Source organism: Gopherus evgoodei, chromosome 2 (assembly GCF_007399415.2).
Source record: "Gopherus evgoodei ecotype Sinaloan lineage chromosome 2, rGopEvg1_v1.p, whole genome shotgun sequence".
Lineage (NCBI taxonomy): Eukaryota > Metazoa > Chordata > Testudines > Testudinidae > Gopherus > Gopherus evgoodei.
Window position 1 is genome coordinate 49,942,603 of NC_044323.1, and position 27,928 is coordinate 49,970,530.

At 41.3% G+C, this 27,928-nt stretch overlaps 2 protein-coding genes across 4 annotated transcripts in view; one reads left to right on the top strand and one right to left on the bottom strand.

Moving 5' to 3' along the window:
* Nucleotides 1-16,162: 16,162 nt before the first annotated feature.
* On the bottom strand, nt 16,163-27,217 carry RPA3 (replication protein A3). 3 transcript variants are annotated; one of them, XM_030550650.1, is made up of 6 exons: nt 27,032-27,116; nt 22,932-23,025; nt 21,468-21,497; nt 20,067-20,141; nt 18,736-18,844; nt 16,163-16,843 (listed from the first exon to the last, which is right to left on the bottom strand). In XM_030550650.1, exons 2-6 carry the CDS (start codon nt 22,947-22,949, stop codon nt 16,761-16,763), a joined length of 315 nt encoding a protein of 104 aa, XP_030406510.1. In that variant the 5' UTR covers nt 22,950-23,025; nt 27,032-27,116; the 3' UTR covers nt 16,163-16,760. The 3 variants fall into 3 exon arrangements, with proteins under 3 accessions (XP_030406510.1, XP_030406509.1, XP_030406508.1); XM_030550649.1 differs by lacking the exon at nt 22,932-23,025 and having other exon boundaries at nt 21,468-21,555; nt 27,032-27,103; XM_030550648.1 differs by lacking the exons at nt 21,468-21,497; nt 22,932-23,025 and having other exon boundaries at nt 27,032-27,217.
* Nucleotides 27,218-27,306: 89 nt separating this feature from the next.
* Nucleotides 27,307-27,928, top strand: part of UMAD1 (UBAP1-MVB12-associated (UMA) domain containing 1) — a 172,593-nt gene continuing 171,971 nt past the window's right edge. Inside the window, exon 1 of the mRNA XM_030550647.1 lies at nt 27,307-27,465. The gene's annotated coding sequence lies outside the window, so the exon portion shown is untranslated. The remainder of the gene's footprint in view (nt 27,466-27,928) is intronic.

Below are 27,928 nucleotides of genomic sequence, written 5' to 3' on the forward strand. Positions count from 1 at the left end.
ATCTTATGGCCGACCTGGAACAACGCTTTCTCAGCTCTCATCCACTCACGCCCCTTCTCTACCTACGCTACATTGATGACATCTTCATCACCTCGACCCATGGGAAGGAGACTGGAAAAATTCCACCATGATTTCAACAGCTTCCACTCCACCATCAACCTCGGCCTGGACCAATCTACACGGGAGGTCCACTTCCTAGACACCACGGTGCAAATAAGTGATGGTCACATTAACACCACCCTATACCGAAAACCTGCCGACCGCTATGCCTACCTTCATGGCTCCAGCTTCCATCCCGGGCACATCACACGATCTGTTGTTTACAGCCAAGCATTGAGGTACAACCGCATCTGCTCTAACCCCTCAGACAGAGACCAATACCTACAAAATCTCCACCAAGCATTCTCAAAACTACAATACTCGCACGAGGAAATAAGGAAACAGATCGACAGAGCCAGACGTGTACCCAGAAGCCTCCTACTGCAAGACAAACCCAAGAAAGAAACCAACAGGATTCCACTGGCCATCACATACAGTCCCCAGCTAAAACTCCTCCAACGCATCATCAGGGATCTACAACCCATCCTGGACAATGATCCCACTCTTTCACAGGCCTTGGGTGGCAGGCCAGTCCTCGTCCACAGACAACCTGCCAACCTGAAACATATTCTCACCAGTAACTGCACACCGCACCATAGTAACTCTAGCTTAGGAGCCAATCCATGCAACAAACCTTTATGCCAACTCTGCCCACATATCTACACCAGCAACACCATCACAGGACCTAACCAGATCAGCCACACCATCACCAGTTCATTCACCTGCATGTCCACCAATGTAATATATGCCAGCAATGCCCCTCCGCTATGTACATCAACCAAACTGGACAGTCTCTACGGAAAAGGATAAATGGACACAAATCAGATATTAGGAATGGCAATGTACAAAAACCTGTAGGAGAAAACTTCAACCTCCCTGGCTACACTATAGCAGACCTTAAGGTGGCCATCCTGCAGCAAAAAAACTTCAGGACCAGACTTCAAAGAGAAACTGCTGAGCTTCAGTTCATCAGCAAATTTGACACCATCAGCTCAGGATTAAACAAAGACTGTGAATGGTTTGCCAACTACAAAACCAGTTTCTCCTCCCTTGGTTTTCACACCTCAACTGCTAGAACAGGGCCTCATCCTCCCTGATTGAACTAACCTCGTTATCTCTAGCTTGCTTGCATATATATACCTACCCCTGGAAATTTCCACTACGTGCATCTGACGAAGTGGGTATTCACCCACAAAAGCTCATGCTCCAAAACGTCTGTTAGTCTATAAAGTGCCACAGGATTCTTTGCAGCCTTTTATAGTTAATTTGTTTTGTTTATTATTAAACCCAGACTGTGCAATTTCTAACGGGGGGAGGGGGAAAGGAGGTTTGAATCTCTCTCCTCACATTGAGGGAGAGGGTGAATTTTTATGCTCTTGTGCTGTGCAGATCTTTCTGTACAGCACAAAACAAAAGTGTGTTTGGTTTATTTCCCAAAGGGTGTGTGCATGTGAGGGCTGGGTGAATCCTTTCACACAGATCTGAGTGTGGTCTTGCCTAGGTGTATGCTGGAAAGGGGCTTGAGAGCCTGGCACAGCTACCCAGTGCAAGGGAAACCCAGGCTGGCAGGGCCGGAGGGCTGAGTGGCACCCCAGCACATCTGGTGGCACCCTAGAAGGGGACCCAAACTGTCACAATGGTGTAGTCAGCAAGAAAATGTGCACAGCTTATTGCTCTGACACATTGGTGGTGATTTTAAGTGAGTTTTAAGTGTGTTGACTAGAGAACAAAGTGGTTACTGGTTTGTTATTTTTTGTTTGCTTATTTTGGGTAAGGGAAGTAGGGACAGAAAAGTAGGAAAATGAGTGAAAGTAAAGCTACCAAAAAGTTGGAGCTCCACAGGTTGCAAGTAGAAGAAAACAAAAGGATATATAAGAGATGGAATTAAAACAGATGGAAATTAAAGCAGAAGAAGTCAGGCAAAAGATGCACATCAGAGAGTCATAGAACTGAGAAAGCTGGAGGCGGTGGGTGTGCAAGTGCTCCATGCACCTGGAGTTGGAGAATTCTTGTAAGCAGTGTCTGGTCTGTGTTTGTGTCCTTGCTCTCATGCCCCAAACCAAAGGCATAAAGGGCAGAGTGGACTGACTACCTCTCTAGTTCCTTCTCTACCACAAATCCAGGAATGATCCAAATCAGAGGGCAGATAGTGGAATACAGATAGGAATCATGCATCTATACGGTAAGTAACTTACTCTTCTTTGAGTGCTGGTCCCCACATGAATTTGACTGTGCGTGACTGACACGCAGTATTCAAATAGAAAGTGGGTGCAAGGATGCAGATGGCAGAGCCCTCTGAAGGACCGCTGTCCTAAAAGATACATCAGCGGAGGTGTCCTGTATTAGAGCATACTGTGATGGAACTCCACATATCTGCCTTGCAAATGTCAAGTAGAGGTACTTCCTAAAGTGATGCCACAATGTCATTTGTGCTCTTGTAGAATGAGACCTTACCCCATAAAGGGGAGGAAGATGTGACAGCTGGTAGTAGAGTAGGATACAGCCTGAGATCCATTTACAGATCTTTTGGGAAGATACAGCTTGACGTTGGAGGAGTTCTGCTCTGGGGAGAAACAGTCTTGGTGATTTTCAGATTGGTTTTGTCCTCATAGACTTGAAGGCTGGAAGATACCATCATGATCATCTAGTCTGACCTCATACACATTGCAGGCCACAGAACCTTGCCTACCCACTCCTTCATAGGTAAAGAGCCAAGGCTCGTCGCATGTTGAGGGAACTAAGTTGTCTCCTCTCCTAAGATGAATGTAGTTTCATAAAAAACAGGTAAGTGGATTGGCTCTGGAACTCTGAAAGTACCTTGGGGTGAACTTCGAATGTAGTTGTAATGAGACTTTTTGTCCTTATGGAATATAGCACATGGCGGATCCACTGTTAGGGTTCCAAGCTCATCTGCCTTTCTGGCTGAGGTGATGGCCACAAGGAATTCAACATTTATCAATAAGCGATACAGGGAACATGAGGCTATTTGTTTGAAGGAAGGCTTAATGAGTGCTGAAGCAGGAAGGTTCTGATTAGACCTTTCAAGAATCTGTTAGTGAGCGAGTGAATGAAAACTGAGTAACCATCTGATAGTGGACAGCAGCACTGATTGATGCCAGGTGAATTCAAATAAAACAGATTGAGCTCAGTAATTTTGAGACAAAGAAGATAGTCCAAAATAAGGGAAACATCTGCTGACTCAGAAGACGTTTCAGTTGTGCCTACATAGAAAAACACTTCCACTTGGTTGAACAGCATTTCTTAGTGGCCTCTTTTTTTGCTGTTAAGGATGGCTGGTATGGCTTCAAAGCAGGAGTGTTCTTGGGTAAACACCCATCAAAAACCAAGCCATGAGATGAAGTGCTTCAGGGTTGGGATGTTTGAGCGTTCCATTCTCCTGGGTTAAGATGATCAGAAGATATTAGAAGACTTGAGAACCAAAATTGTCTGGGCCAATTGGAGGCAAGGAGAATGACTTATGCCCTGTCCTGCCAAATTTTCTGTAGGATGCAAGGCAGGAGTAGTAAAGGAGGAAAGGCATACTTCAGATGTCCTGACCAGGACAGAAGAGCATTGCCCTGAAATTATACAGTTAGCGCTCCCCTGGAACAGTAGATTGTTGCATTTCCTGTTTGGTTTTGGAAACAAACAGCTCCTATATCGGGGGTCCCCACTGAGGGAACAAACTGTTCACTGCCAAATCATGCAGTTCCCACCTTTGATGGTGAAATGCCTTTTGAGGGTATCTGCAAACACATTCTGAGTTCCTGGAAGGTAAGCGACCGACAAGGTGATTCAATTCCTGATACACCAATTCCATAGGGGTGACTGCTTCTGTGCATAGTGGGGTCTTGACCTTCCTTGTTTGTTGATGGAAAAGACGGTACTTTTATCTGATTATTATGTTGAACAATAAATTGCTGAAAGGCCTTGCGAGCTTCTCAGACTGCCTGAAATTTCAGAAGATTGATGGGCATCCTGTAATCTTGGGGTGTCTAAGTGCTCTGTGCCATATTGCTGTCCAGGTGGACCCCCCCCGCAGCCCAGGAGAGAGGCAGCTGTAATAATTTGTCCAGTGAGGGAACACAGAGGGAGTGCCCATACTTATTTGATGGAGATCCTTCCACCACATTAGAGATGACGTAACTCTGGAAGAAATTGTCAGTATGATATTCATGATGATTGGTAGGTAAATACGCTGTTCGGAGCTATGCCTGTAGGCAATGCAAGCTGAATCTGGTGAATGGGGTAATATAAGTGCATGAAGCCACACAACCCAGAAAGGAAAAACCAGTCCTGACTGGTGTTTGAGAGACCAGATTACATGTGAAGACATATCTGGCTTCAAGACTAAGCTTGATAGCCTAATTTTGGCAATTTAATTAGTCTTTGACTACTAGCGGTAAATATGCCCAATGGCTTGTGATGGGATGTTGGATGGGGTGGGATCTGAGTTACTACAGAAAATTCTTTCGTAGGTCTCTGGCTGGTGACTCTTGCCCACGTGTTCAGGGTTTAACTGATTGCCATATTTGGGGTCGGTAAGGAGTTTTCCTCCAGGGCAGATTGGCAGAGGCCATGGGGGTTTTTTGCCTTCCTCTGCAGCCTGGGGCACGGGTCACTTGCTGGAAGGTTCTCTGCACCTTGAAGTCTTTAAACTATGATTTGAGGACTTCAGTGGCTCAGACACAGGTTTGATACAGGAGTGGGTGGGTGAGATTCTGTGGCCTGCATTGTGCAGGAGGTCAGACTGTTACATAGATCATCTAATCAGGTCATTCATGGTGCTAAACCAGTCCTTTGGTAGATAAACTAGGATAACATAGATAAACATAGTAAGAGGCCCAAAAAAGTGCCACTGTGGGTAAAAAATAAAGTAAAAGAAGCAGTTAAAGGCAAAAAGGCATCCTTTAAAAAGTAGAAGTTAAATCTTAGTGAGGAAAATAGAAAGGAGCATAAAATCTGGCAAATAAAGTATAAATATATAATTAGGAAGGCCAAAAAAGAATTTGAATAACTAGCCAAAGACTCAAAGTAATAGGAAGAATTTTTTTAATTTTAATTTAATTTTAAGTACATCAGAAGCAGGAAACCTGTTAAACAACCAGTGGGGCTACTGGATGATCAAAATGCTAAAGGAGCATTTAATGAAAATAAGGCCACTGAGGAGAAACAGAATTAATTCTTTGCATCTGTCTTCACAGCTGAGGATGTGAGGGAGATTCCCAAACCTGAGCCATTCTTTTTAGGTGACTAATCTGAGGAACTGTCCCATACTGAGGTGTCATTAGAGGTGGTTTTGGACAAATTGATAAATTAAGCAGCAAGAAGTCACCAGAACCAGATGGTATTCACCCAAGAGTTCTGAAGGAACTCAAATGTGAAATTGCCAAGCTACTAACTTGTATGTAACTGGTATGTAACCTATCATTAAATCAGCTTCTATCCCAGAGAATTGGAGGATAGCTAATGTGATGCCAATTTTTGAGAGGCTCTAGAGGTGTCCCAGCAGTTACAGGCCGGAGAAGCCTACCTTCAGTAGTAGGTAAATTGGTTGAAACTATAGTAAAGAACAGAATTATGAGACACTGATGAACACAATTTGTTGGGGAAGAATCAACATGGCTCTTGTAAAGGGAAATCATGCCTCAGCAACCTACTAGAATTCTTTAAGGGGGTCAACAAGTATGTGGATAAGTTGATATAATGCACTTAGATTTTTGGAAAGTCTTTGACAAGGTCTCTCACCACAGGCTCTTAAGCTCCTCCGAGAGTTTAAGGGCTGGTTCCTTTATCATCTTAAGTGAAAAAGAGACCGTGAGAGATGCTTTGGGGGTGTGTGTTTGTCCCTCACTTTTATAGTCTTGTGACCCTTTGAAATGGATTCTTCTAGGGATTACCCCTCAAAGTGAAGTTTATTAAAATAGTAAAGAAGGCGACATAGAGTCCATTGGCAAAGGAGTCTCCATGCACTTTCTTCTTCCTTGGGTATGCTGAAATGCGGATTTGTCTTGTGTCCTGCCATTTCCTCTTGCTGTCTCAAGGACCCTGTTTACTACTTATATGGAAATTGAGGTAAACACACATTCCTTTGTTTAGGATAGACCTGTATAACAACTTTTGTCTAGTTAGGCTGTGTGGGTTTGAACATGTGCTAACAACATCATACATGGGAATTCATAACTTTACATATAATGTTGTACATACGTTTCACCATGATATTGACCAGCAAGTTTAGTTTTTCAAATGATACTTCACAAGGTAAATTTTGTATGTGTATTATTACAATAGTGTGTAGAATGTGAATACATGGGTGCCTTTGGTCACAATGGAAACAAGACTTACACTCCTCATAAAAGACAAAGGGTGCAGAAGATCACTGATGGTAAAATTGTTGAATAACCAATCTAGGTTTGTAGACCTGCCTGTGATATTTTCTCTTTGGAGCAGGTAAATTATATTTCCAGGGAGCATAGACAGTACTCTGAAGGACTGCAGAGCCAAAGTACTCATCTGTCTTTTCTCTCTGAAAAGGTGGGCTTCATCGAAGTGCAAGTCCTTCAGTGTTTTGGAATTCCCTGGGAAATCCCAAAGCATGTTGCCGTGACTCATGGCTCATTGCAATGGCTTTTGCCACTGACCTTGATGTGTTTGCTGCATCAACCACTGACTGAAGTGTGGTTCAAGCCACCAGCCAACCCTTTTCAATAAGAACTTGGAACTGAGCTCTGTCTTGTTATGACCTTTATCTACAAAGTCTGTGAACTTGGAATAGTTCAAATGGTAGTACTTGGCTAACATCACTTGATAGTTCACTATTCTGACCTGAAGGCTAGTGGATGCGAAGCGACTTTTCTCCCTAACAAATCTACACATTTTTATAGCCTCCTTGTCAGAAGCAGTGAATCCTGAATGTTGTCTAGATCTCTCCAAGGCAGCCTGGATGACCAGAGTTAGGAGTGGGATGGATAAAAAGGAATTCCGCTCCCTTGGCAGGAATGAAACAGCATTTCTCTTCCCTCCTGGAGGTAGGAGCACATGTGGCTGATGTATGCCAGACTTCTCTAGCAGATTCCAGAATAGCTTAATTAACTGGCAGTACTAATCAACTGGATCCGGTAGTGTGTAGTATATCCTACAATTTGCATTGAGGGTCCTGGATCTCCTCTAGGGAGATCTGGAGTTCCTCTTCCCTGTGCATAATAATTCTTGGAACTGTTTATGGTATTCTGGAGGGGACAGAGATACCAGGGTCACTGCTTCATTGGGAGATTAAGACAATCTTGATGGAATTGGCTCAGAATCTTCCTCTTTCGTGGGGGTCAGGAAGGAATTTTGGCTCTTCCCTCTGGAGGAAATGGTGGAGTGACTCCGTAGCAGAATGGACAGGCGCTGCATATCTGGCATACAGATCCCACATTCCCCAGTATGCCCCACAAGATGGGTCAGAAGAGAGTTGTGAAGGTTCCCAAAGCATAGGGTACAACTGGTCCTTAGGTAAATGCTTTAGTGGAGGTTGGTGCCAGAGGCTCTGAATCTCCTGTAAAGGCTAGAATATCTTGGATGAGGAGATTGTGGTTCTTTTGGTGGCTCAGATTCTCACAAGGAAGAGAAAAGGGGGTCCGGATCTATTGGCGATGCCTACTGTTCTGATGGAGAAAAACAAGGCTGGTAGATAGAAGAAGGAATAGACTTCTCATAGGTAACATCCCCTGGTGGAATTATGACTTCTTTTGTGAGAAAAGGTCCAGATGATGGGGGAAATTGAGGATTGCAAGAGCAAAAACACGTTCTGGTATAGTATAAGTCTCTGTCCTCCACTGAGTTTGAGGGATCCTGATTCACTGGTGCTGATGGTTGGAGATACTGTCAGTAGTTGAGGCTCTGTTTAGGTGTTTCTTGCTGGGAGTGACGGCTCCTAATGTTTCAACTTGGATGGTACCAGTGGAATCAGTGGTGCTGGTATGGGGTCCAATACCAATAGAAGCCTGATTTTATGGGCTTTTGTGTCATGGCCACGGGACTTAAGATGGTCTAAGTCCTCATGTGCTGAATGAGCAGGGTTGCTTAAGTTAGGCAGAATTGTAATGGTCACCTTTGAAGCAGACTTAAATGGAGTGTTCCCTGCTTTCCTGACAAGAGTCCGTGGATATGGATTCCCTTTCATCAGTCACACCTCATGGCAGGAAACACACTTCATGTCGATTCGGGCTGATATAAGTGGGGGAAGGGAGGCCTCTGCCTTGGTCTGATTGCAGCCTCAGTGCATTTTCCATTAGGTGCTTTCTAAGCCAGAGTTCCCACACCTCACGGGCATACAGCTAGGGAAATTGCATCAGAGATCACATTTATCCATGACATTTGCCCCCCTGGGACAGTACAGACAGCATGGATGGGTGTTGCTGACAAAAGGAATGAGGGCAGAAATTTAGTTTTTGAAGCCTAGCGTTCCAGGCATAGTCCATTACCCATGACAGGTATGTTTAATAGTTCCCTGCTTGGGAGCTATGTACACAATTCACTGAAGGCAAACTGAAATATTTTCAGACTGAAGCATGACGAAGCAGCAGCAGCTCCAGACACTGGACGTTCTGACCCAGGTGGACAAGGGTGATCAGTTGGCTCTGCATTATATGCACTATGTTTTGAGGCACTAGGAGAGCAAGGGTGCATGTACGGACTAATGGATGCTGTTAGCAAGAAATCTCTAACTATCGCTGCATGCAGCTCATGAACACATAGGAACTAGCACTTGAAGAAGAATGAGTGTTAGCAGGGTGGCACACTCTTCATCTTCAATAGAGCACCAGTATTTTCTTCATCTTGCTTTCCCCATGGAATTCTATGCTACAGACCAGACGACACACCTTGCTGGAATCCTTGTTCCCTCCCCAGTGTTGGCCATAGCAGGAGTTGGTGCTGAGACATGACTGTTTAGCATTTCTTTCCTCTTTAAAGGAGAAGATTGTTACTCAAAAAATATTCTAAACTAGAGGATAGAAATTCAACATTAGTAATGTTATATGGGTGGGTGATGTAGGGAATTCAGCCTGCTCTTGACAGCATTTTACATGTCACTTTATTAATTTGCCTACAAAGAACTTTGGTAGCTTTGTAACAAGTCAACAAGTAGTGTTGGTGGAGTCTGTTCCTAGTGTGAGTAAAAGCAAAATTTAAAGACAGAAATGTTACATTTTAAAATATCAGACTTCCCTCCTTCAACCAGTGGGGGCAGACCATAATTTTTATGTTAATGTTTCTATAAGTACATACCTTTCATCCTGAAAAATCCCAAAGCACTGCTGAACCTTCCCTGCTTCCCTTTCATGAAACCTTTCATGCTGAGATAGGCAACCTTCAGACCTCTGTTGTTTAAATTTAAGACTTTGGATCTAGACAAAATATTTAAGCATCCTCCTAATCTGAAGAGAAGATTAGACGTTTGGAAAACAGATCAAAGAGGCTGCTGGTGCTTGGGCTATTCCAGCTGCTAACATGTCCTGTTGCGTTTAGAGAAAATGTATTTCTACTTTGCTAAACTTGCATGATGATATTTTAAAGAATACTTGATTTGTGTATTATACTGCTTCCTAATTCCTCTCAAATTGCTGTATATATTTATATTCAGACAAAAATTTATTCAAGTACATTACAAAGACGACTTAATAGCCCTAACTCTGTATTATGAACCCAGAAAATTCAGAATTAAAGTTAAACCTAAAGAAAATCCAAACATTCAGGTATGGACATGTACATTTCTGGCACCCAAACAACCTTAAGTCAGTCCTGTAGCTATATCATGCAATAACTATATATGATTAAGGCATTTTAGTGTTTGTGGTCCCATAGCTGATTACACTGATTTTTTTTTAAAGACCTTGTTCTTCCCTCCATGGTATTGTTAAAGGGGGAGGATGTAATTTGAAATTAACTCCTAAATTATTTATTTGACGTGTAAAGTCTCAAAATTAATCATTTAAAAATACATGCTATAAATTTGGAGAGGACATAAGAGATTGAACCCCTGATTTTTTGGTGCAAACCTTAACTGTAGAGCTGCAATTGGTGCCTTCATAATAAATGTATATAATGTGAAATGGACATTTTCCTACCTCTATTTTAAACTTTTGAGGCACATTCCAAAGATCTTGTCTCAAGTAATGAAGCCGTAAATAAAAATGGATAATTCCAAACAAAATACCTGCAAAATGTCTACTGGCTAAATTGTAAGAGAAGGGTGATAGATGCATCTTCAAAGAAACTTGAAGTGCTGTAGTTTTTATGCATAAAATTTGACAAATGGTATTTTTCTCATTTCAGTGAACAATGCTCACCTGCACCACCCTATCAAAAAATGAACATATTCATCTAAATGATGAATGATAGGCAGCTCATTAATCATTCATATTTTTTAATGTTCCAAATGAGAGGCTTCAATAGATCATATAGAAGTCATCAGTATCACTACTGAAATTGATTCCATCATGGTGAGTCTGAGCTAGAAGTGGTTAGCATTTTAATAAAGACATGAAGACAGAGCTTTTAAACAAATAATAAAAGCATTAAAAGGTCACAGTATGTAGTGCCTATCTAGGACCATGAAATTAAATAAGGTGGTTTAAAAAAAAACAACCTACTATACCAAGTACTAGAGAGAGAAAATGAGTGAGGTAAATATCTTTTATTGGACCAACTTCTGTTGCGGAGAGAAACAAGCTTTCAAGCTTATACAGAGCTCTTCTTCAGGTCTGGGCAACTTATTCTGAGTGTCACAGCTAAATACAAGATGGGACAGATTGTTTGGCAGAAGTAGTTACGCATATTTCAAAGGGTCATTCAGGGTAAAGGTTGACGCTCCTCCAGTCATAAGGCGAGAAAAGCAGCTAGGAGGCTTGCTAGTGGGTTATAGACTGTTTTAATAAGCCATAAATCCAGTTTCATTCCATGATTTTTAGAGTTTAGCAAAGTTATGAATTTAAGCTCCCATCTTGTATTTAGCTGTGACACTTTTAAGTAAGTTTCCCAAACCTGAAGAAGAGCTCTGTGTAAGCTTGAAAGCTTGTGTGTCTGTCTCTCAGCAACAGAAATTAGTCTAATAAGATATCACTTCACCCACCTTGTCTCTCTAATATCCCAGGACTGACATGGCTACACCACCACTGCATATACACAGTACTGACATTTTCCATTTAGGGCCCCAAGATCTGCCTACTGTCATTCCTTGAGGATGCTATATAAGGTTATACTAAATGTAAGGCTTTTCTTTTGAGGGAGTTCTAGGGTGGAAGATGCTGCTCAAGGGTAACATTTAGGGTGAGTGTTTTATATTCTGTGCTGTGCATGGCTTATTTTATTTGTCATTCCATGGGATTGCTGCTCATTCCTTCATTTATTGTGACTTTAAATCATTATTGAAATAGCAAAGAGCGAGAGAGAACCAGAAAAGGCACCTTACACATCTTATTAAATAAATTCTATGCAGTCGAATGCTAGTTTTGTTTTCATTGCTCAGTGAGGGAAGGGACATAGCTAAGAAGAGGTACAGTGACGGGGAACTAAGAAAATATGGTGAGACAATAGAATAGGAGTAGGGTTACTTAGCCTGGAAAGAAGTAAACCAAAGGCGCTTGGTTGAAGTACTTAAATCGCAAAGGGTATAGGAAAAACAGAAGTCTTTTTTCACCACTCCACATAATACAAGAAGGGGCAGTCGCTGAAATTAAAATTCAGTAAACTTAAATCTCATAACAAAGTTCTTCTCTATACCCAATTTATAGTCTTCAGCACATGGTATTCACTGCAACTGAAAGTTACTGAGATACTATGCCAGGATTACAAAAGGAACTAGTAGTGCGTCTAATGGTTAAAGCAGGAAACTAGGATTCAGAACTCAATGACTTTTCCTAAATCTGTTGCTGATTCATTAGTGTTTGCAGTGTTGTTGTGGCCATGTTAGTCCTAGAATATGAAAGACACAAGATAAAAGCTATTACCGCAACTCTTAGTCCAATAAAAGCTTTCACCTTGCCTATCTTCTAATTGATTCATTATGTGAATTTATGGAATCTTAGCTTCTGTGCCTCCATTTACCCATACATATAATGGTTATATCATACTTAACTATCTCAGTGATAATTATGTTACTTAAATATGCAAGTTGCTTTATAGGGCCAATAAGGCAAAGTGCCAGACCCCCAAAAATGATACTTTAAGACACGATACAATCAGTAAGACAAAGGATAAGGGTTACAGTAGCATCAGTGTGAATATGAATGTGTGTACAGCACCTTGGAATGGAAGATGTACAGTAACTATTAAATATGATTAATTACTACCCACTTAAGCGGTTTGTTTTATGACTGCTACCTTTTGTCACTGAAGGAGTGCCTTCTGTGTAAATCAACAAAAGCAGCCAGATCCCTAATGGACAACATGAAGTCTCTGGAACATCTCCTTTGTAGGGTAAAAACTCTGCATGAGGTAGATTCTATTAACTTTAAGGTTGAGGTTTTTTTGAGGTTAGAAGGGTGAACTACTGCTAAAGTTTATAGCTATGCAAAACAGGATAAAAATAAATCTTAAGATTCAAGGCATAAAATGACCACTTAAAAGGGGTCAGGAAGGAATTTTTTTCAACCAGTTTTTCCCTCCCTTGATAATGCTCTCCAATAATCAAGGACGTGTACGTGAAGAGGGGAGAGGACAGGTGATTCTCCATGCTCAATTCTTGGCAACTGAAAATCTTGCCATGAGGTCGAGTTATTAGCATGAGTTACAAAATCAACAATTTTTCCTTCTAGAAACTAGATTAAGACCAAATATTTCATCGCGGACAAAACAGAAGACAAGAAGTTTATCTGATCTAGGCATGATTTAAAATCAAAACAATGTAGCAATGAAAGGCTCTGTATCCTCTCCCCCAAAAGGTGATCTCACTACTAGATTACGGGTCTTTGTAATAATCCCTAAAATATGAATTGCTTTTAGTAACAAACTATCTGAATCTATAAAATATTTTGAGCTACTAAAGTAGTTTGATCATAATGTTCAAGTGAACATTATCCCCATACCTCAACCGCAGTATTTACTGTTCCCTACTGTTGGCTAAATGTATGACAAACCAATCCAAGTAACATACAAGGTGGGATTTGGTATCATAAGGAAGATTTACATGAACAGTTTGTTCCATGGCTGAGGCATGCAGCCACACCCAGCACTCAGGAGGGTGTATTTCTAACTATAGTAGACAAGGCAACAGTGGCTCCCTGTATTGTGTATGAAGTGCTGTCATTATATAGCGGTGGCAGGCGCCATTTATTTTGTTCAGTATTTTAGTCTGCATACTGTTCTCATGTAAATTGTACTGAAAGATGAGACTTTTGCATTCTGTTCAGATGACTTTATCTATTGCTGTAGCACAATATTCACGTATGCAACAAAGATCAGCTTCCAAGCCTTGACAGATAATAAAAACAGGACTCAAATGCCTACAGGAACAAATACAGTAGAGTGAAGACAAGAATAGCAGATATTTCTTCTGCACTGTTGAAAGTGGTTGACTGAAAGTTGCTGGACACTAAAGAGCTACAGCAACGAGAATGGCAGAGCCAGCTTTTCTGCATTGCATGAGATGACTGATCCCTGTCCTAGAAGAACCATCTCAGGGATTGAGAATAGTTCACTGTCCAGTCTAAGGATGTATAAGTTTAACCAGTTAATGGATAAGCTTGATACTCATCAGTTTCTGTTAATGATTGAACTCCGTACAGGATCATGGCTGCTATCCTGCGCAGAACCCTGGGGATGGGTTGGCAGCCAGGATCTCACGTGCACAGCTGGGACCCTAGGCACAGGGCCAGCAGCTGGAACCCCAGGATGCTAGGCATGGGGCTGGCAGATCTCCCCCTAAATGTGGGGGTGCTGCAGCATACTCCTAGTTCCCCAGTTAAATGTTTAACCGAGAGAATCAATCGGTTACACGGTTATTGTTTTTATGTTATATACATCTCTAGTCCATTCATTCCTTGATCTCTAAGAATCTCTCCACTTGTACTAACTGAAATAGTTTGAGGTAGTAACACTGGGGATTGTGTTACTGTGGATTTGAGGGGTGTGTGTACCCCAGAATGTGATCAAGCTAATTGCCACCATATTATGCACATTCAGCCACCATTAATAAAATAGAACACCATAGAGTTAAGGATTAATTTGAATAAGAAGGCTTTTCAAGGTCAAGTCAAAACTAGCTGGCAGTTTCTGCCAAGCAGAATGGGAGGAGGGGAGAGAAAGTCAACAACTGAGAAAGAAAATAAGTGGATGAAGAACCTTGAATTTGGGCACCTTTGATATAGAAATATTATTATGATTAAGACGGTTAGGAATGTTAAGTAGTTTATTGAACATTAGGAAAAATGATTTCGTAGGTGTTACTATGACCTATGTGTTTTTAGAATTTAGTTATAGAAGATTAACAGTGTATTTTGGAGCAGTCCTCTGAAGCCATCTTAAGAAATGTTTTTCCTGACACCTTTTCTCCCCGGCCGGTAAACAACTGACCACTGTGAATCTGCTGTTAATTACTCAATACCATTCCAGATTTTAGTTAAATACTTGGAATGTTCTAAACCTTTTGCTTATGTCTGTGTGTGCTTAAAGCTAATAAACTTCAGTTTTAGATAGAGCATGCTTACTTGCATTAATCTTTCATCAGATGGAATTGCTGTGTTCCTAATGATTTATACTTGGCACTGTCTGGAACGAAACAGTAAAGTTACTACTGTGGGTTCTGAAAACACTGGGTAACAACTGAACCAGGATGGATTCATTTCTCACAGGTGACTGAAAAACTCTCAGATGGCAGTAACTCTTATTGCTGCTCTGATCCAAATTTGAACTAGTCATCTACAGGTGAAGAGAGTGTTCCATCTTATTTCAGTGAGCTACTCCCTCCAGCTGCATAATTTTAATTAAATTAACAGCACAGCTTCCAATAATTACTATATGGTTTAGGAAGTGTCATGAAAATTCAAACTGAGTGACTAGCCCCTGAAGAAGAAGCTGTCTTTGAAAACTTTTGTTTTCCCACTACCTAAATGTTTAAATGCAAAATGTTTAAAACATACCTCCTGCAGGTGGCAAATAGCCATAAAAATTGGCAAATATTTTAGTCTACATAGAACACGAAAAATTTAGAAAAGGTTGCATACAAGAGCTTATTCATCATGGACACACTTTAACAAGATTCATTAACCAAAATGACAATGAATTAGGGAGCAGACTATACAAAGTGTCAGATTTTTTTCCCTTTGAGACTTTGTTCCTGAAAACATGCTAACTTAAAAGCTCTGAAGACTCTTGTTGGTTCACAAAACATATATAACAGAGGTAGTGGCAGTGCAAACTTTCCTGCCAGTGTTAGTCTCAGGGCCACCTTTAGCAATTAAAATAGTCTCTCATCTTTTCAGTTCTTGGTGCTTATGCTTAGATTGCCCATAAGAGTGCAGGCTGTGGTAGGTTTTGTGATATGGTCAACTCCATTTGAAATTAGCAAAGACAACTAGAAACAATATTTTAAAAACCGTTTATCAACAGTGGTTATTAGGTATCTTACAGGTGCTCTCGCTCGTTTGTGTTGGAGAGTTAAATTAAAAATTACACGAGGCAGCCGTTTTAATGTGATTTATTTAGTTATTACTAAGAAACGGCCGACTCCAGGCCTCAGCACGCCAAGCGCGTGCTTGGGGCAGCATGCCGCAGGGGGCGCTTTGCCAGTTGCCGAGAGGGAGGCAGACAGCTCCGGTAGACCTCCCACAGGCGTCCCTGCGGAGGGTCCGCTGGTCCCGCGGCTCCAGCGGACCTCCCGCAGGGACACCTGTGGGAGGTCTGCCGGAGCCGCAGGACCAGCGGACCCTCTGCAGGGACGCCTGTGGGACGTGCAGCGGAGCCGCGGGGTGGGCAAGCAGCAGAGTGCCCCCTGTGGCGTGCCGCCATGCTTGGGGCTGCGAAATGGCTAGAACCGGCCCTGCTAAGAAATGGTTATGTTAAAAATAGACAAGTCGTAGCATTTAATTCAAGTCAGGTATGAGGCTTTATTGCCAAACTAAGGAAAGTGACTGTTTCCAAGACATAAGAACTCATACCCAAGCTTGCATACTCCAAGTTTAAAGATACTCTTTAAAGCTACAGCCCATAAAATGTCTTAATTTTAAATACACATTTCCTGCTAAGTATCATATAGAACACCTGATACATGTGGTATGGGAGGAAGCACACCGAAACTTAAACATTGATTTTTTTTCTTTTAAAAACACAAACCAATTTGCTTACTAAAACATTCCTCTGGTCCACAAACATTACACACAATATATATATAAAAAATGCCTGAAAAAAGTCAAAATAATATTTTACTTCTTACTGAAAAGATCTCAGTTCCAACAAAACTACATTTTTTTCACTGGCTGCACTTAGGATTGTTAGCAAAGACGCAAGTACGAAATAGAAGTCAGTAGCACCTTGCCACAGTGTCCAGTTCAAATAGCAGTTGGCCAACAGACATCTCTTGAGCACCTCCACGAAATAATTTCAGCCTCCTTGCTCAACAATAAGATTACACTATGCAGTTATTGTCTACTCTGAAGTTGGAAGGTGTGTGCCAAGAAGTATCAATCATTCCTTGTAACACCAAATGGGAAGTACTCAGGAAATTCATGGATAATTTTCAGTGCTTCATTGTAAAGCGCAAGATCTGAAAGATGGACAGAAAATATTAAGACATTGTGACAAATGGATTAAAATGCTAACTAGCCCAATAAAACAAGGTTGACACATTCTCTATTTTTACATTACGGAGTTTGAGAAAGTTCTTCCTCCTCCTTCAGCTGAGTCTTACCATTTTTAAGCCTCTTTAGCTATAATTTCCTTTGACAGATGAAAACAAATATTTAGAAGAGGTTGTAGTCCAGAGTGCACGAATTAGTTATGTGATGGGGAACAAAAAGATAATTCCTTAACAGCTATGCTGGAACTCCATGGTTTGGAAAAGTATTGTATTCCTCTTGCTAACTTTCAGAACCTTGTATTATGAAAGTGTCTACTACTGTTTATCCACTTTCTCTACAACGTGTTTATTTGACCTGCCTCATACTCCTCTTGGGTCTCCTCTTGAAACTAGGTGGGTTTTTTTTTTTTTTTTTTTTAAGTTCTTCTCTTGGGAAATCCTTGTCATGGTTAATCATTTCTGTTGCCCTCTCTCTACCTGGTCTATTTCTTTACAGAGCTGGGGGTGTGTGACCAAATGTAATTATTCTTATGTTATTCACAATCTTCTAGTCTTGACTAACCTACGTCATTCATAAATTTTGCTACCTCAATATTCGCCCTTCTATCAAGTCATTTATTTACTGATATCAAACCCAAGAAAGGGTGGGGGTGCACCCCTATTAGCCTCCTTCCAAGTCCAATGAAACAGACCAATAAATGAACCATACAGGTCTGTTGCATCTTACGCGTATTTAACATGCGCGATTTCAGCTTTATGCGGTCGGCAAAAACAAAAAAAAACAAAAAAAAAGAAAAGTAATTTAAATACTGTTTTTGTACTGTGGGCGATTCCGCCCACCATTCAACTCAATGTAATTTTGACTATACGCAGTTTTCGCTTTACGCGCTAACTGCGGAACGGAACCCCCGCGTAAAATGAGACAGACCTGTATATTCCTGCTGTCTCTCAAATTTCTAATCCGTGAGAAAGATTCACCTCATTATCTGACTACTGTTTCTTGACTAGCCTCTTGTGATGGACTTTACCAAAGGCTTAAAAAAAAACAAAAAACACCTATTGATTTCCCTTTATCAGCTATTTTGTGGACACCATAAAATAATTCTAACAAACTGGAGACACATTCTCTTTATGGAAGCCACGCTGGTTTGTACTTGTCATAAGTATCTAGGTGTTTTATAATTAAGAAGTAATCTTTGTAAATTCCTCTATTGTCCTTCAGCCTCACTTCCCCACACCATCAAAACACTATCCAGTGAATGGAGGATTGAGGGATAGTACTCTGTGTACAAAAGCAGGTGTGTGCTATGTTCAGAAACCAGAGCGGTACAAATGATCTACATAAGAATACTCTTTTTGGCTTGAACCAACTTTTGCATAGGGACATTAACATTACTGTATTTTATCTTTCTGCTTTCTTTTGTTCAAGGTTCTGTAATTAAGACAAGTTACTTATGTAGCCTCCATATCTAAGTCTAAGGACTTTAGGGTTTTTAGCAACTTTCTTGTTTAAGTTCTTTCTAACTAGCTTTCCCTAAATTCCTCTCTGCTCCCAAAGTTCAATACCATAATACTGCATTTTGGTATGATCTTTCCTGAGGATATTACATGTAATTGCATTATGGTCACTAACTCTGGAACAAAGCTCTGGCACTGCATGGAAGCCTCTGTATCAGTAGCAAAGATTTCTGGAAGCAGCTTGTGAACGTGTAGAAAGAGCTCCACTCAACACACTGGCAACTCCCAGACGGACCTGACTCACGAGAAAGGGTTAGCAGACACGCCCCTTCCTTCACTGTGGAAATGTTTATAATCTAAAAAGTTATGTACGTTATTTGTAAGGCTTATGTTTTACTTACCAAAAGCGCTTTTATCTTCTCTGAACTGGACATATGACATGCACAGGATAGTTGCCTGATTTGTAACTCTTCCCACTACTTCAATGACACCAGAGAGTTCTTCATCTAACTAGTGAATACATAGAAATTAAATAGTCACCAGAGTAGGTTTACTATTTTCTGCATGTCACTAGTTACACACCCAGCTACAGTTTAGGAAACAATGTTTGTTACTGTAATTTGTCTGTTCCATTTCTGACAATACAGTACTGCTGAAAAATAGGTCTACAGGTCTGTAGATCTTTTAATTTGTTATTTAAAAGATCTACAGCTTTATAAGAAAGAAAGGATTTAGTATTGTCTGTAACACACAGATTAGCAGCACCCCAAAGGGATCTTGAGTGGGTTATGTCCTTTACAGTACAGCTGGCTCACACTGCAGGTTGGTGCAAGAGACATGTAGGTGCCATGCTTACCAGAGGTGCAGTAGGAGAAGTTTTTGTACTCCAAGTGTGCTGCTACAATTGCAACAGGCTTTTGCCTAGACTGTGAAAGGAGTGATCTTCATGTGTTTCAGCTATAGGTGCCTATGCAGGAGTCACAACGTAGACCCTATGTTTAGGCACCTAAAAGTTAGTAGCTTGAGCCCAGGTAATGAAGATTAAAAACAGAAAAACTAAAATCATCATAAAGGTTGGCAATCTAAACGTAAGTGCTTCCTTAAGCCATTTCATTATTTCTGAACATCTAGAATTTATTGCTCACCTACCAATGAATCTCCTAGACTATGAAAAACAGGACTTTTGTTCCAGAAGGATAGATTACCTTAGGGGGCCTCTCTGGGCCCTACCAAATTCCTGGCCATGAAAAATGCACCATGGACCATGAAATCTGTATAATATAGGGTAAAAGACCAGATTTCACGGGAGAGAGCAATATTTCTCAAATTGGGGGTCCTTAACCAAAAGGGAGTTGCAGGGAGATGGGGAATGTCACAAGGTTATTGTAGGGAGGTCATGGTATTGCCACCCTTACTTCTGTGCTGTCTCCAGAGCTGGGTGGCCAGAGAGTGGCAGCTGCTGAATGAGGGCCTAACTCTGCAGGCAGCAGTGCAGAAGTAAAGGTGGCAATACCATCCCATGCTATCCTTACTTCTGTGCTGCTGCTGGTGGCAGCTCTGCCTTCAGAGCTGGGCTCCCAGCCAGTAGCCATCACTCTCCAGTGAATGGTTTCCAAAAAGGAGCAGGCCTGAGCTCCCTCTAGGCATTTACTGTCCTTTGAGTACATGACCGGGGGAAAGAAAAAAAGTTAGGACCAATAATGTTAACTTCCAAAATGACACTTAAACTTACAGGCTCGCTCAGTTCAACAGTTGTATTTTTTCCTTCTCCATCCGAAAGGATGAAAAGTTTCCCTGATGGGTGAATCTACAAAGAGATTATTAAGTGCATATCTTCGAACTATCAAAGCAAATTTTTTCTGAATTCTAACTTGATTCTGTACTGTACATATCATACATTCAAGAACAGTAAAAGTGCGTAAATTAGATTATTCCCCATGTCATTTAAAAAATATTTTTAAGATAAAAATTCTTACTTTTTACCACCAGTTTACATTTTTTTCCCCTTTTGGTCAGAATAGCCAATTAAAAAAGCATCACTTGTTTTTAGCTACTTTCAGGCTATGTCTACACTATGAGTTAGGGTGCGATTCCCCTGATTGTGTACACATATGCATGCTAATTCTCATCAAGCTAGCACAAGCATAAACAGCAGTGTTGCCATGGTAGTATGAGTAATGACAGCAGAGGCATAGCTGAGTTGTGCTGAGTACATACCCAATAGTTTCAGGCAGGTTTGTCCTCGGCACAGCTCAGCCATGCTTCTGCTACCGCAACCAGTGCTACTATGGCCACACTGCTATTTATACTCATGCTAGCACAATGAGAGCTAATGCAAGTATGTGTACATGAGCAGAGGAAGCACAACTAGTTTGTAGTGTAGACATAGCCTCATTTCTTAAAAAGCACAGTGCTTGTGATGCAAACACAACAGAGCATTATTTTTAAAAGTATGGTTTTCACTAAAAGTTTTTTTAAAAAGTCAAATATATATATTGATAAGCTTTGTAAAAACCTTTTAAACAAATCAAAATTATGACGTTGCTATAACAGCATAGCATCAGATACATTCACAATGAAGCGTTTCCTACATATGGAAGAAATGCAAGAGATGTTTTTGCTTTATTTACAATATTGTTATAATAATGCCATCTAACAGCATTAAATAATTTGTATTGTCGTTACAAAAATGTGACCTTTTAGATGCTAATTAAGAATTGGAAAAATTTTATCTTATATATTTATCCAAAACAGCTAGTAGAGATCACATTTTCTAACGTTAAGAAAAAAACCACGACTCATAAGCTATCCATTCTTAGGTCTTTGTTTCTGTATGAAGCATGGATTGTGTTTTTAAAACACAAGGCATGGATCATGCTCTGAAGGTCAGCACACCTGGATTCTATCAAACCAAAAAAGTAATAAATACCAGAGTGGAAAAGGTGCCACTGAACTTCAGACACAGATGTTCAACTTTATCAGCTGCTGAGTGCTTCCATTAACCTTAAAAAGTCACAGATCTCTTTAGTTCTTTTTAAAAAAAATTTTTTTTTAAATATTTTTTTTAAAAACTAAATACAGATGACAGCCCCTAAGATTACTACAACTAAAAATATTAGAGTATTCCCCTTACCCAGTGCACTGAAGTTATTTCATTGCTTCTCTTTAGACAGGTTTCACACAGCACCATGGGAGAGAGTCATTTTAATAAGCAACTCCATCTTCCAGTAAGACAACAAAAGTTAACAAGGGGTTATGGAGTAGTCATGGAAGTTTTCAGGGATATCAGGCATTCATCTGTGACTGACCCCTACCCTTTCTGGATGATCAGAGAGTAAAGGATATCTAAGCAGGGTGGGTAAAAATCTTTTTTTTTTTAAATAAATAAAAAAATCTTTTTTTTTAAATTGGATTTTTTTTATCAGTTTTTTCCTCAAAAAGCATTTTATCTAAAGATACATTATAGCTCATATCATGGAATAGGGATTATAAATTCTAATTCTATAGTACAAGAATATATTCATGAAATGTTTAAGAAAAGTTTTGTAAATGAGTTCCAATAGTTCATGGATTAGAGATCCACTCATATTAGGTTCCAGGGGCTTCTGTCTAGATTATTTAGGTTAATCTTTCTATCTACCCAATGGGACTCAGTGCTCAGTCTAGAAGATTTAATCAGAGATGCTTAGTTTTGCAGTTCTCAAACTGTGGATTTGTGTTTCCAGAAATAGCATGCTTGTTAACAGCAAAAATGTTTTTTTTAAATAAAATAAAATAAGAGAGAGGTGAGAAATAACAGACGCCAACCTATTGCCCCTCTGCAAATTTGTGTACACAGAGTCAATCCCTTACCTCTCTCTAAAAGTGCAAATTTTCAAAAAGTTCAATGAACAGAAGATTGTGGGGGGCAGAACAGATCTGGACAAGGAGAAGTCTGGAGATAAATGTGAGAAGGGAGGGATAGGCAGTAGAAACAAAAGTGAAACTGTTTGAGCAGCATATTCCAGAAGTCTTGAGGTCTTTCTGAGTGTACCCTTCATTGATTAAGATCTACCATACCATTCTGTCCCTAGAAGGGAAAACCTGAAATGTCAGCAGGTCAAAGAGACCCAGTTTGGGAATATTTTAATGAAGTTCCTCTACCTGTGAGTAAGATAGGCATGCGTGCAAAATGCAAACAGCGCAACAAAGAAATGTAAGGCCTGCTTGCCTGAATGAAACAATATCATGAGAAGTGTTCCTTTTCAGGAGGAAGCAGCAATGAAGATGATGAAAGGTTGGTAAACTTTTTTATTTCATACTTCTTTCTTAAGGACTGCTTGTCTTCCTTCTGGACTATTCTTGAAATCTTACGTTTGAGTAAAAACTATAGTTGTTACTCTATGGCACTATCATTTTAGATGCAGTTGTGATAAAAAATAGCTGAAATAAGCAGATCTTCCTTTTACAGTTTCACCTTTAAAGTAGTACTGAATGTCAGTGAATGCAATGAGCAATAGTAAATGAGTAGTACGGTAATAATAATTAAATAACTGCATTAACTTTTTTTGTTTATGAGAGTCCATCCTCAACATACAGGATTCTGAAGACTATCCACCTTCAAGATCACCATCATTTTCTATAGTTTCAGAGTTATCTGCTGATGATCGTGTTTCAGTCGCATCATGTGTCACACAGCCACAGTATATCACCTGTAGCAAAAAGAAAGAATTGCCCGGTTTGTTTATGCAACAAACTCTCCTTTCCATATGATTGAGAACCCACACTTCAATAACATGGTTCAGTCATTAACAGGATACAGTCCACCCAACAGAGCAGCTGTTGCAGGCAAATTGCTGAATAAAGTGTATGAAACAGAAATTGAGTAGTGTGCAAAAGGTCTAGAGGGTGAAATAGTGAACCTGAGTCCTGATGGGTGGAGCAATGGCCACAATGATCCTGTTGTATGTGCTTGTGTGACAACAGAAGAAGGGAATGTCTTCCTTACAGAAACAATTGATACATCAGGAAAAGCACACCCAGCAGAATACGTACAAGAAGTAGCAATCAAAGCTTTAACAAACTGAAAAAAATAACGGGAAGGAACCAAGCTAATGCTCCCTCAAGACTTGCGATGGAACTCAGTAGTGTATTGTTTTGAGCACTATATCAAGAACTGTCCTAATCTGAGGACAGTTTGTGAACAAAATCATGAAAAATTAGATGGCACTGTCACAGCCAAAGTTCTCAACATTGGGCTTAAGAGAAATGTTGAACACATGCTGAGTACCCTGAAGCCTATTTTGTAGCCTTGAACAAAATGCAGAGAAATAGCTATTTGATTGCTGACGCTGTTGAAATTTGGAAGGAACTGATTGAGATCTTAAAAAGAGAAATATGCAATGACAGAGTTAAATTACAAGCATTAAAAAAAACAAATGGGACAAGCACTATCTCCAGCTCATTTTCTTGCAAATATTCTCAATACTCAGTACCAGGGACAAACCTTAACTGCTGAAGAAGAGGAGTTGGCTCTGACATGGACATCCAGAAATTATCCCTCCATAATGCCAACTATAATAAACTTCAGAGCTAAGGGTGAACCATTCAAGAAATATATGTTTGCTGATGATGTTTTAAAGAAAGTTACACCAGTGAACTGGTGGAAGTCACTTAAGCACTTGGATTCAGAGACTGTTGAAGTGATGATCTCTTCTTCTGGTAGTGTAGAAAGAATATCTTCTGCCTTTGGACTAATTCATTCCAAACTGAGAAATTGTTTGGGACCTGAAAAAGCAGGAAAGCTTGTTTTTCTTTTCCAGATTATGAACAAACAGGAAAATGAAGGTGAAGGTGAAGATGACTGAGTTAGCTGCAGAAGGCAATATTTTAAGTTTCTCACATTGACCTGGCTGTCACTCAATTTAATTTTTGTTTTTGAAAATATTTCATTTAACTATTTTAGTTAAAAACAATTAACAAAAACAAACCTGATTTAAAAAAACTTGAATGTTTAACTAAATTCAAAAATTCATATGCTTGTTTTGTTAAAATATTTGTTTGGTTTGCTGTTGAAGAAAAAAAATCCAGAATACATAACTGTGCTGTTTTAGTTAAATAAAACAATGTAAATGTCTGTCTGGTGATGTTCTCCTTCTAATACAGCATAGCAAGGAAATCCTCCAAATATTAATGATTAACCAGTTGAATTAGACATAGTTCACCTCCCAATGACTTCATAAATATCTGCTTCTATTACCTTTGGTAAATGAAATAACCAAACAATCATTCATTTTCTGACACAGCTGTAAAACTCATCTGAAAAGTTTTCAAAATAAATCACTTTAAAAATGTATAGTGTACCTTCTAAAAGTGAAACTTACATCTATCTCTGAGTTGTTGGTTATTATAACCTTAATACATATCCTTCACAAGAATGTACTTTTATGTAGAAATCCATTATTAAATCGAGTCTTCCTGACTAAAAAAACCAAGAAGTTGTTTTTGTTGATACAGACTAACACGGCTACCACTCTGAAACCTGTATTCTTGATTAGTGATTTAAATCAAATCCACTCAGTATCTAAGATCACTTACAGATTTTAAAACTTCCTTTGATGAAGCAAATATATCACCTATCCTCAAACATGCAATATTTGACTTATACTAAAGAAACCTTCTGTCATGAACTGTCCTCCAGCATCCAACATCCCTTTGCTAAACAAGCTAATTTAGAAGCTAGGAAAAAAAAAAAGTTTCAAACACTAGCTGTCAGCATCCTGAACCTGTCAGGCTTCAAATCTGTGCACACAACAGACACAGCACTTCTTGTGCTGGTGGATGACTTCTTGTGCCCGTATTCACAAGAAGTACATTCATACTCATCATGTTAGACATCTTTGGGCTACTTGATATGGTAGATCACCAGATACTTCTGCCTGACTCCAAAAAATTGCAGGGGTTGGGGATAGACCAGAAATTCCCTGAAATGGCTCAAGTCTTTCCTTTCAGAGTATTTCTGAAGAAGTGCCAATAGCAATTTCTCCTGCACACTGTTTGATTTTATATGAAGCCTTTGGAAGAGCTAAGGAGACAAGGCAGGCTGAAGTGCCAACAGTATGCAGATTATGCTCAAGTTGACATCTTATTTACATCAAACTTAAAAATAGCAACTCTTCCAGCTCTCTCAATACTTAGACAAAATCAGTTTCTTGATGAAAAGCAGCTAGCTAAACATGAACCCAAGCTAAACCGAACTGATGCTGGTTGGTTCTGAAGTACTTCTTTCTTCCTATTGCTTCAATAAATACTCCATTATCAAAGGTCCTTAATTATTAAATTGATCCACAGCATGAGGTCCTTTGAACTGCTCCATGCATTTGGGTACCCAAAGAGCTAGAGCAGCAAAAAACATCAACTATGACTGGCCAGAAGATTGTGCCTTGTCTTTCTGAGACCAGCATTCATGGCTTCCAGTCTTGATTACTGCAAATTATGCCTATGACTGAAGCCAAATGCTAATCTGAGTGGCACAAAAATGCAGTAGCCTGTCTGCCTAGCAGCCGGGGTCCCAAAGGCCAGGAATACATCACCTGGGTCCAGTCTAAAGACTAGTTCTCTATCTCCAGTTAAAAGTCCAGTCTGTATATTCAAAGCCCTTCAGGAGTCTGACCCTTTTTACCTACGGGACTGTTTCTCCCTCTACAACCACTGCCTCCCTCAATAAAACCTTGTCTACATTTAAAAGTTTTCACACTTCAATTATTATGGCACAGTTAAAGTGGCAACTCCCACCCCCAGCCCAGATGCATTAATACCAGTATGATAGTACTTCCACCTTATCGCAGTTTGGTGAAGCAAACCAAGCTATACTAGCATAAAATATTTACGTTGGTTTAAATGTGTCTATGCTAGGGTACTATGTTGGTAAAAACATCCACTATACCACCACAGTTCTCCAGGTAAAAAATTATGTCAAGATCAAGCTTAGCATGTTTGACCATAACACTTAAAGCAAACAAGCCACAGGGGGAGACTCATTCTTGCAGAGAGATCGGGGAGACTAGAGACATGCTGGCATTGTTATTTCTATTTGGGTACACTTGACAGATGCAACATCACGGGGCTTTGTAAATATCCTAGCACTAGGCACATATAATTTGAACTACCTGCAACTCATTTTTAAAGACCCACTAGATCCGAATTTGCTGGTGTCCCCCTACCTATGGTAAACAGCGCAGGCAGCCGGGAGAGGAGCCGCAGGCAGCGGGCGGGTACTAGGTGCAGAGCCCAGCGCTGGCGCGGCGAACCCCGCGGGGCTGGTGCTCTCCTGCAGCGGAGCGGGGGGTGGAGATACGGCACGGAGCTACACGGGGCTCTGGCTCTGTGACACCTCGGGCCAGGACCGTGGGTAGAGCCTGGCCCGGTGCTGCCTGGCTCCAGGGAGCAGCTCCCCAGCAAGGGCTGTGAAGGGACCCATAGCCGCCCCCTCCCGCCCAGTGTCGCCGAACCTGCGACCGAGGGGAACCGCGCAGCCCGGAGCCTCATGCTGCCCTCGGGAGAGTCCAGCAGCGGCCGACAGCCCCTCAGAGCCTGGACCCCGGGGACACGCAGGGAGGCAGCGGGCTCCAAACCCTCCGGCCTGAGGAGTCAGAGGAACCGGGCAGGGAGCGGCCAGCGGCGGGGGCAGGGCCTGGGTAGAGTCGGGGGTCCCGCTACCTTCTCCAGTCGGCCCACGAAGCAAACGGGCTTCCCGAGGTGCTGCGCTAAGTGGCTGGTGGCGATGCGGGGCCGCGGCCCCTCGTGCACGTCCCCCATGTGGAGCGGTCCCGAGGCTCGCGCTCTCCGCAACAGGACACTGAACCCTTCGAGCGGCGGGAAACCAGCACTTCCGCTCTCCGAGCCCGGCAGTCACCCTGGCAACAGGGGAGGGGCTTCCCCTCAGGCCGCCAATCGAACGTGACAAAATCCGTTACCGACGCCCTGGTGACGTAGGCAAAAGGCCCTTCTTACTGCGTATGAAAGGGAGGGCGGTTGTAGTGTCTATGTTGGGTGTGAGGGTCGGGGGGTTGCCTGGCGATTGAACCCGGAAGCGAAGGCGTTAGTGGCAGCGTCAGGTGTCGCGGTTCGGTTCGAGAGAGCGTCTGAGACGGGTACGCGGTGAGTGAGCGGAGCGGGGCTGAGCCTTCCCCCGCCGCGCGCCGCAGTCCCTGCCTGAGGGGAGCTGCTTGGGGTTGCCCCGCCCACACCCCCGGGAGGGCTGAGTGAGCAGAGGTGTTAGGGGGCGACTGGTCTCCTCGCTCCTACACACCAGTTGCGCAGAGCTGGGGGTGATGGCTGATCTGCCTCGTTCCTAACCCTTCCCTATTCTGATCAGAGCCCTGACCCCAACTCCATGAAAGGCAGCCAGGTCATGTCTCCATGTGCGTGTATTTCAGGAGGGGTTTGTGAAGGGCTATGAGAAGCTGCTCAGGCTTTATCTACACTTGAATATAAGAATGAACATATTAAGTCAGACCAAAGGTCAGTCTAGCCCAGTGTCCTGTCTATTGATAGTAGCCAATGCCAGATGACCCAGAGGGAATGAACAGAACAGCTGATCCTCAAGTGCTCCAT

Bases quoted from the DNA above. Each gene is read 5' to 3' on its own strand.
- RPA3 (XM_030550648.1), bottom strand. From the start codon at position 27,130: ATGGGGGACGTGCACGAGGGGCCGCGGCCCCGCATCGCCACCAGCCAC. The intron at 18,845-20,066 runs GTAAGTTTAAGT...TGTATTCACTAG, and splicing joins CTGTTGAACTGAGCGAGCCT to TTAGATGAAGAACTCTCTGG. The intron at 16,844-18,735 runs GTAAGTAAAACA...TCCATCTTTCAG, and splicing joins AGAAGATAAAAGCGCTTTTG to ATCTTGCGCTTTACAATGAA.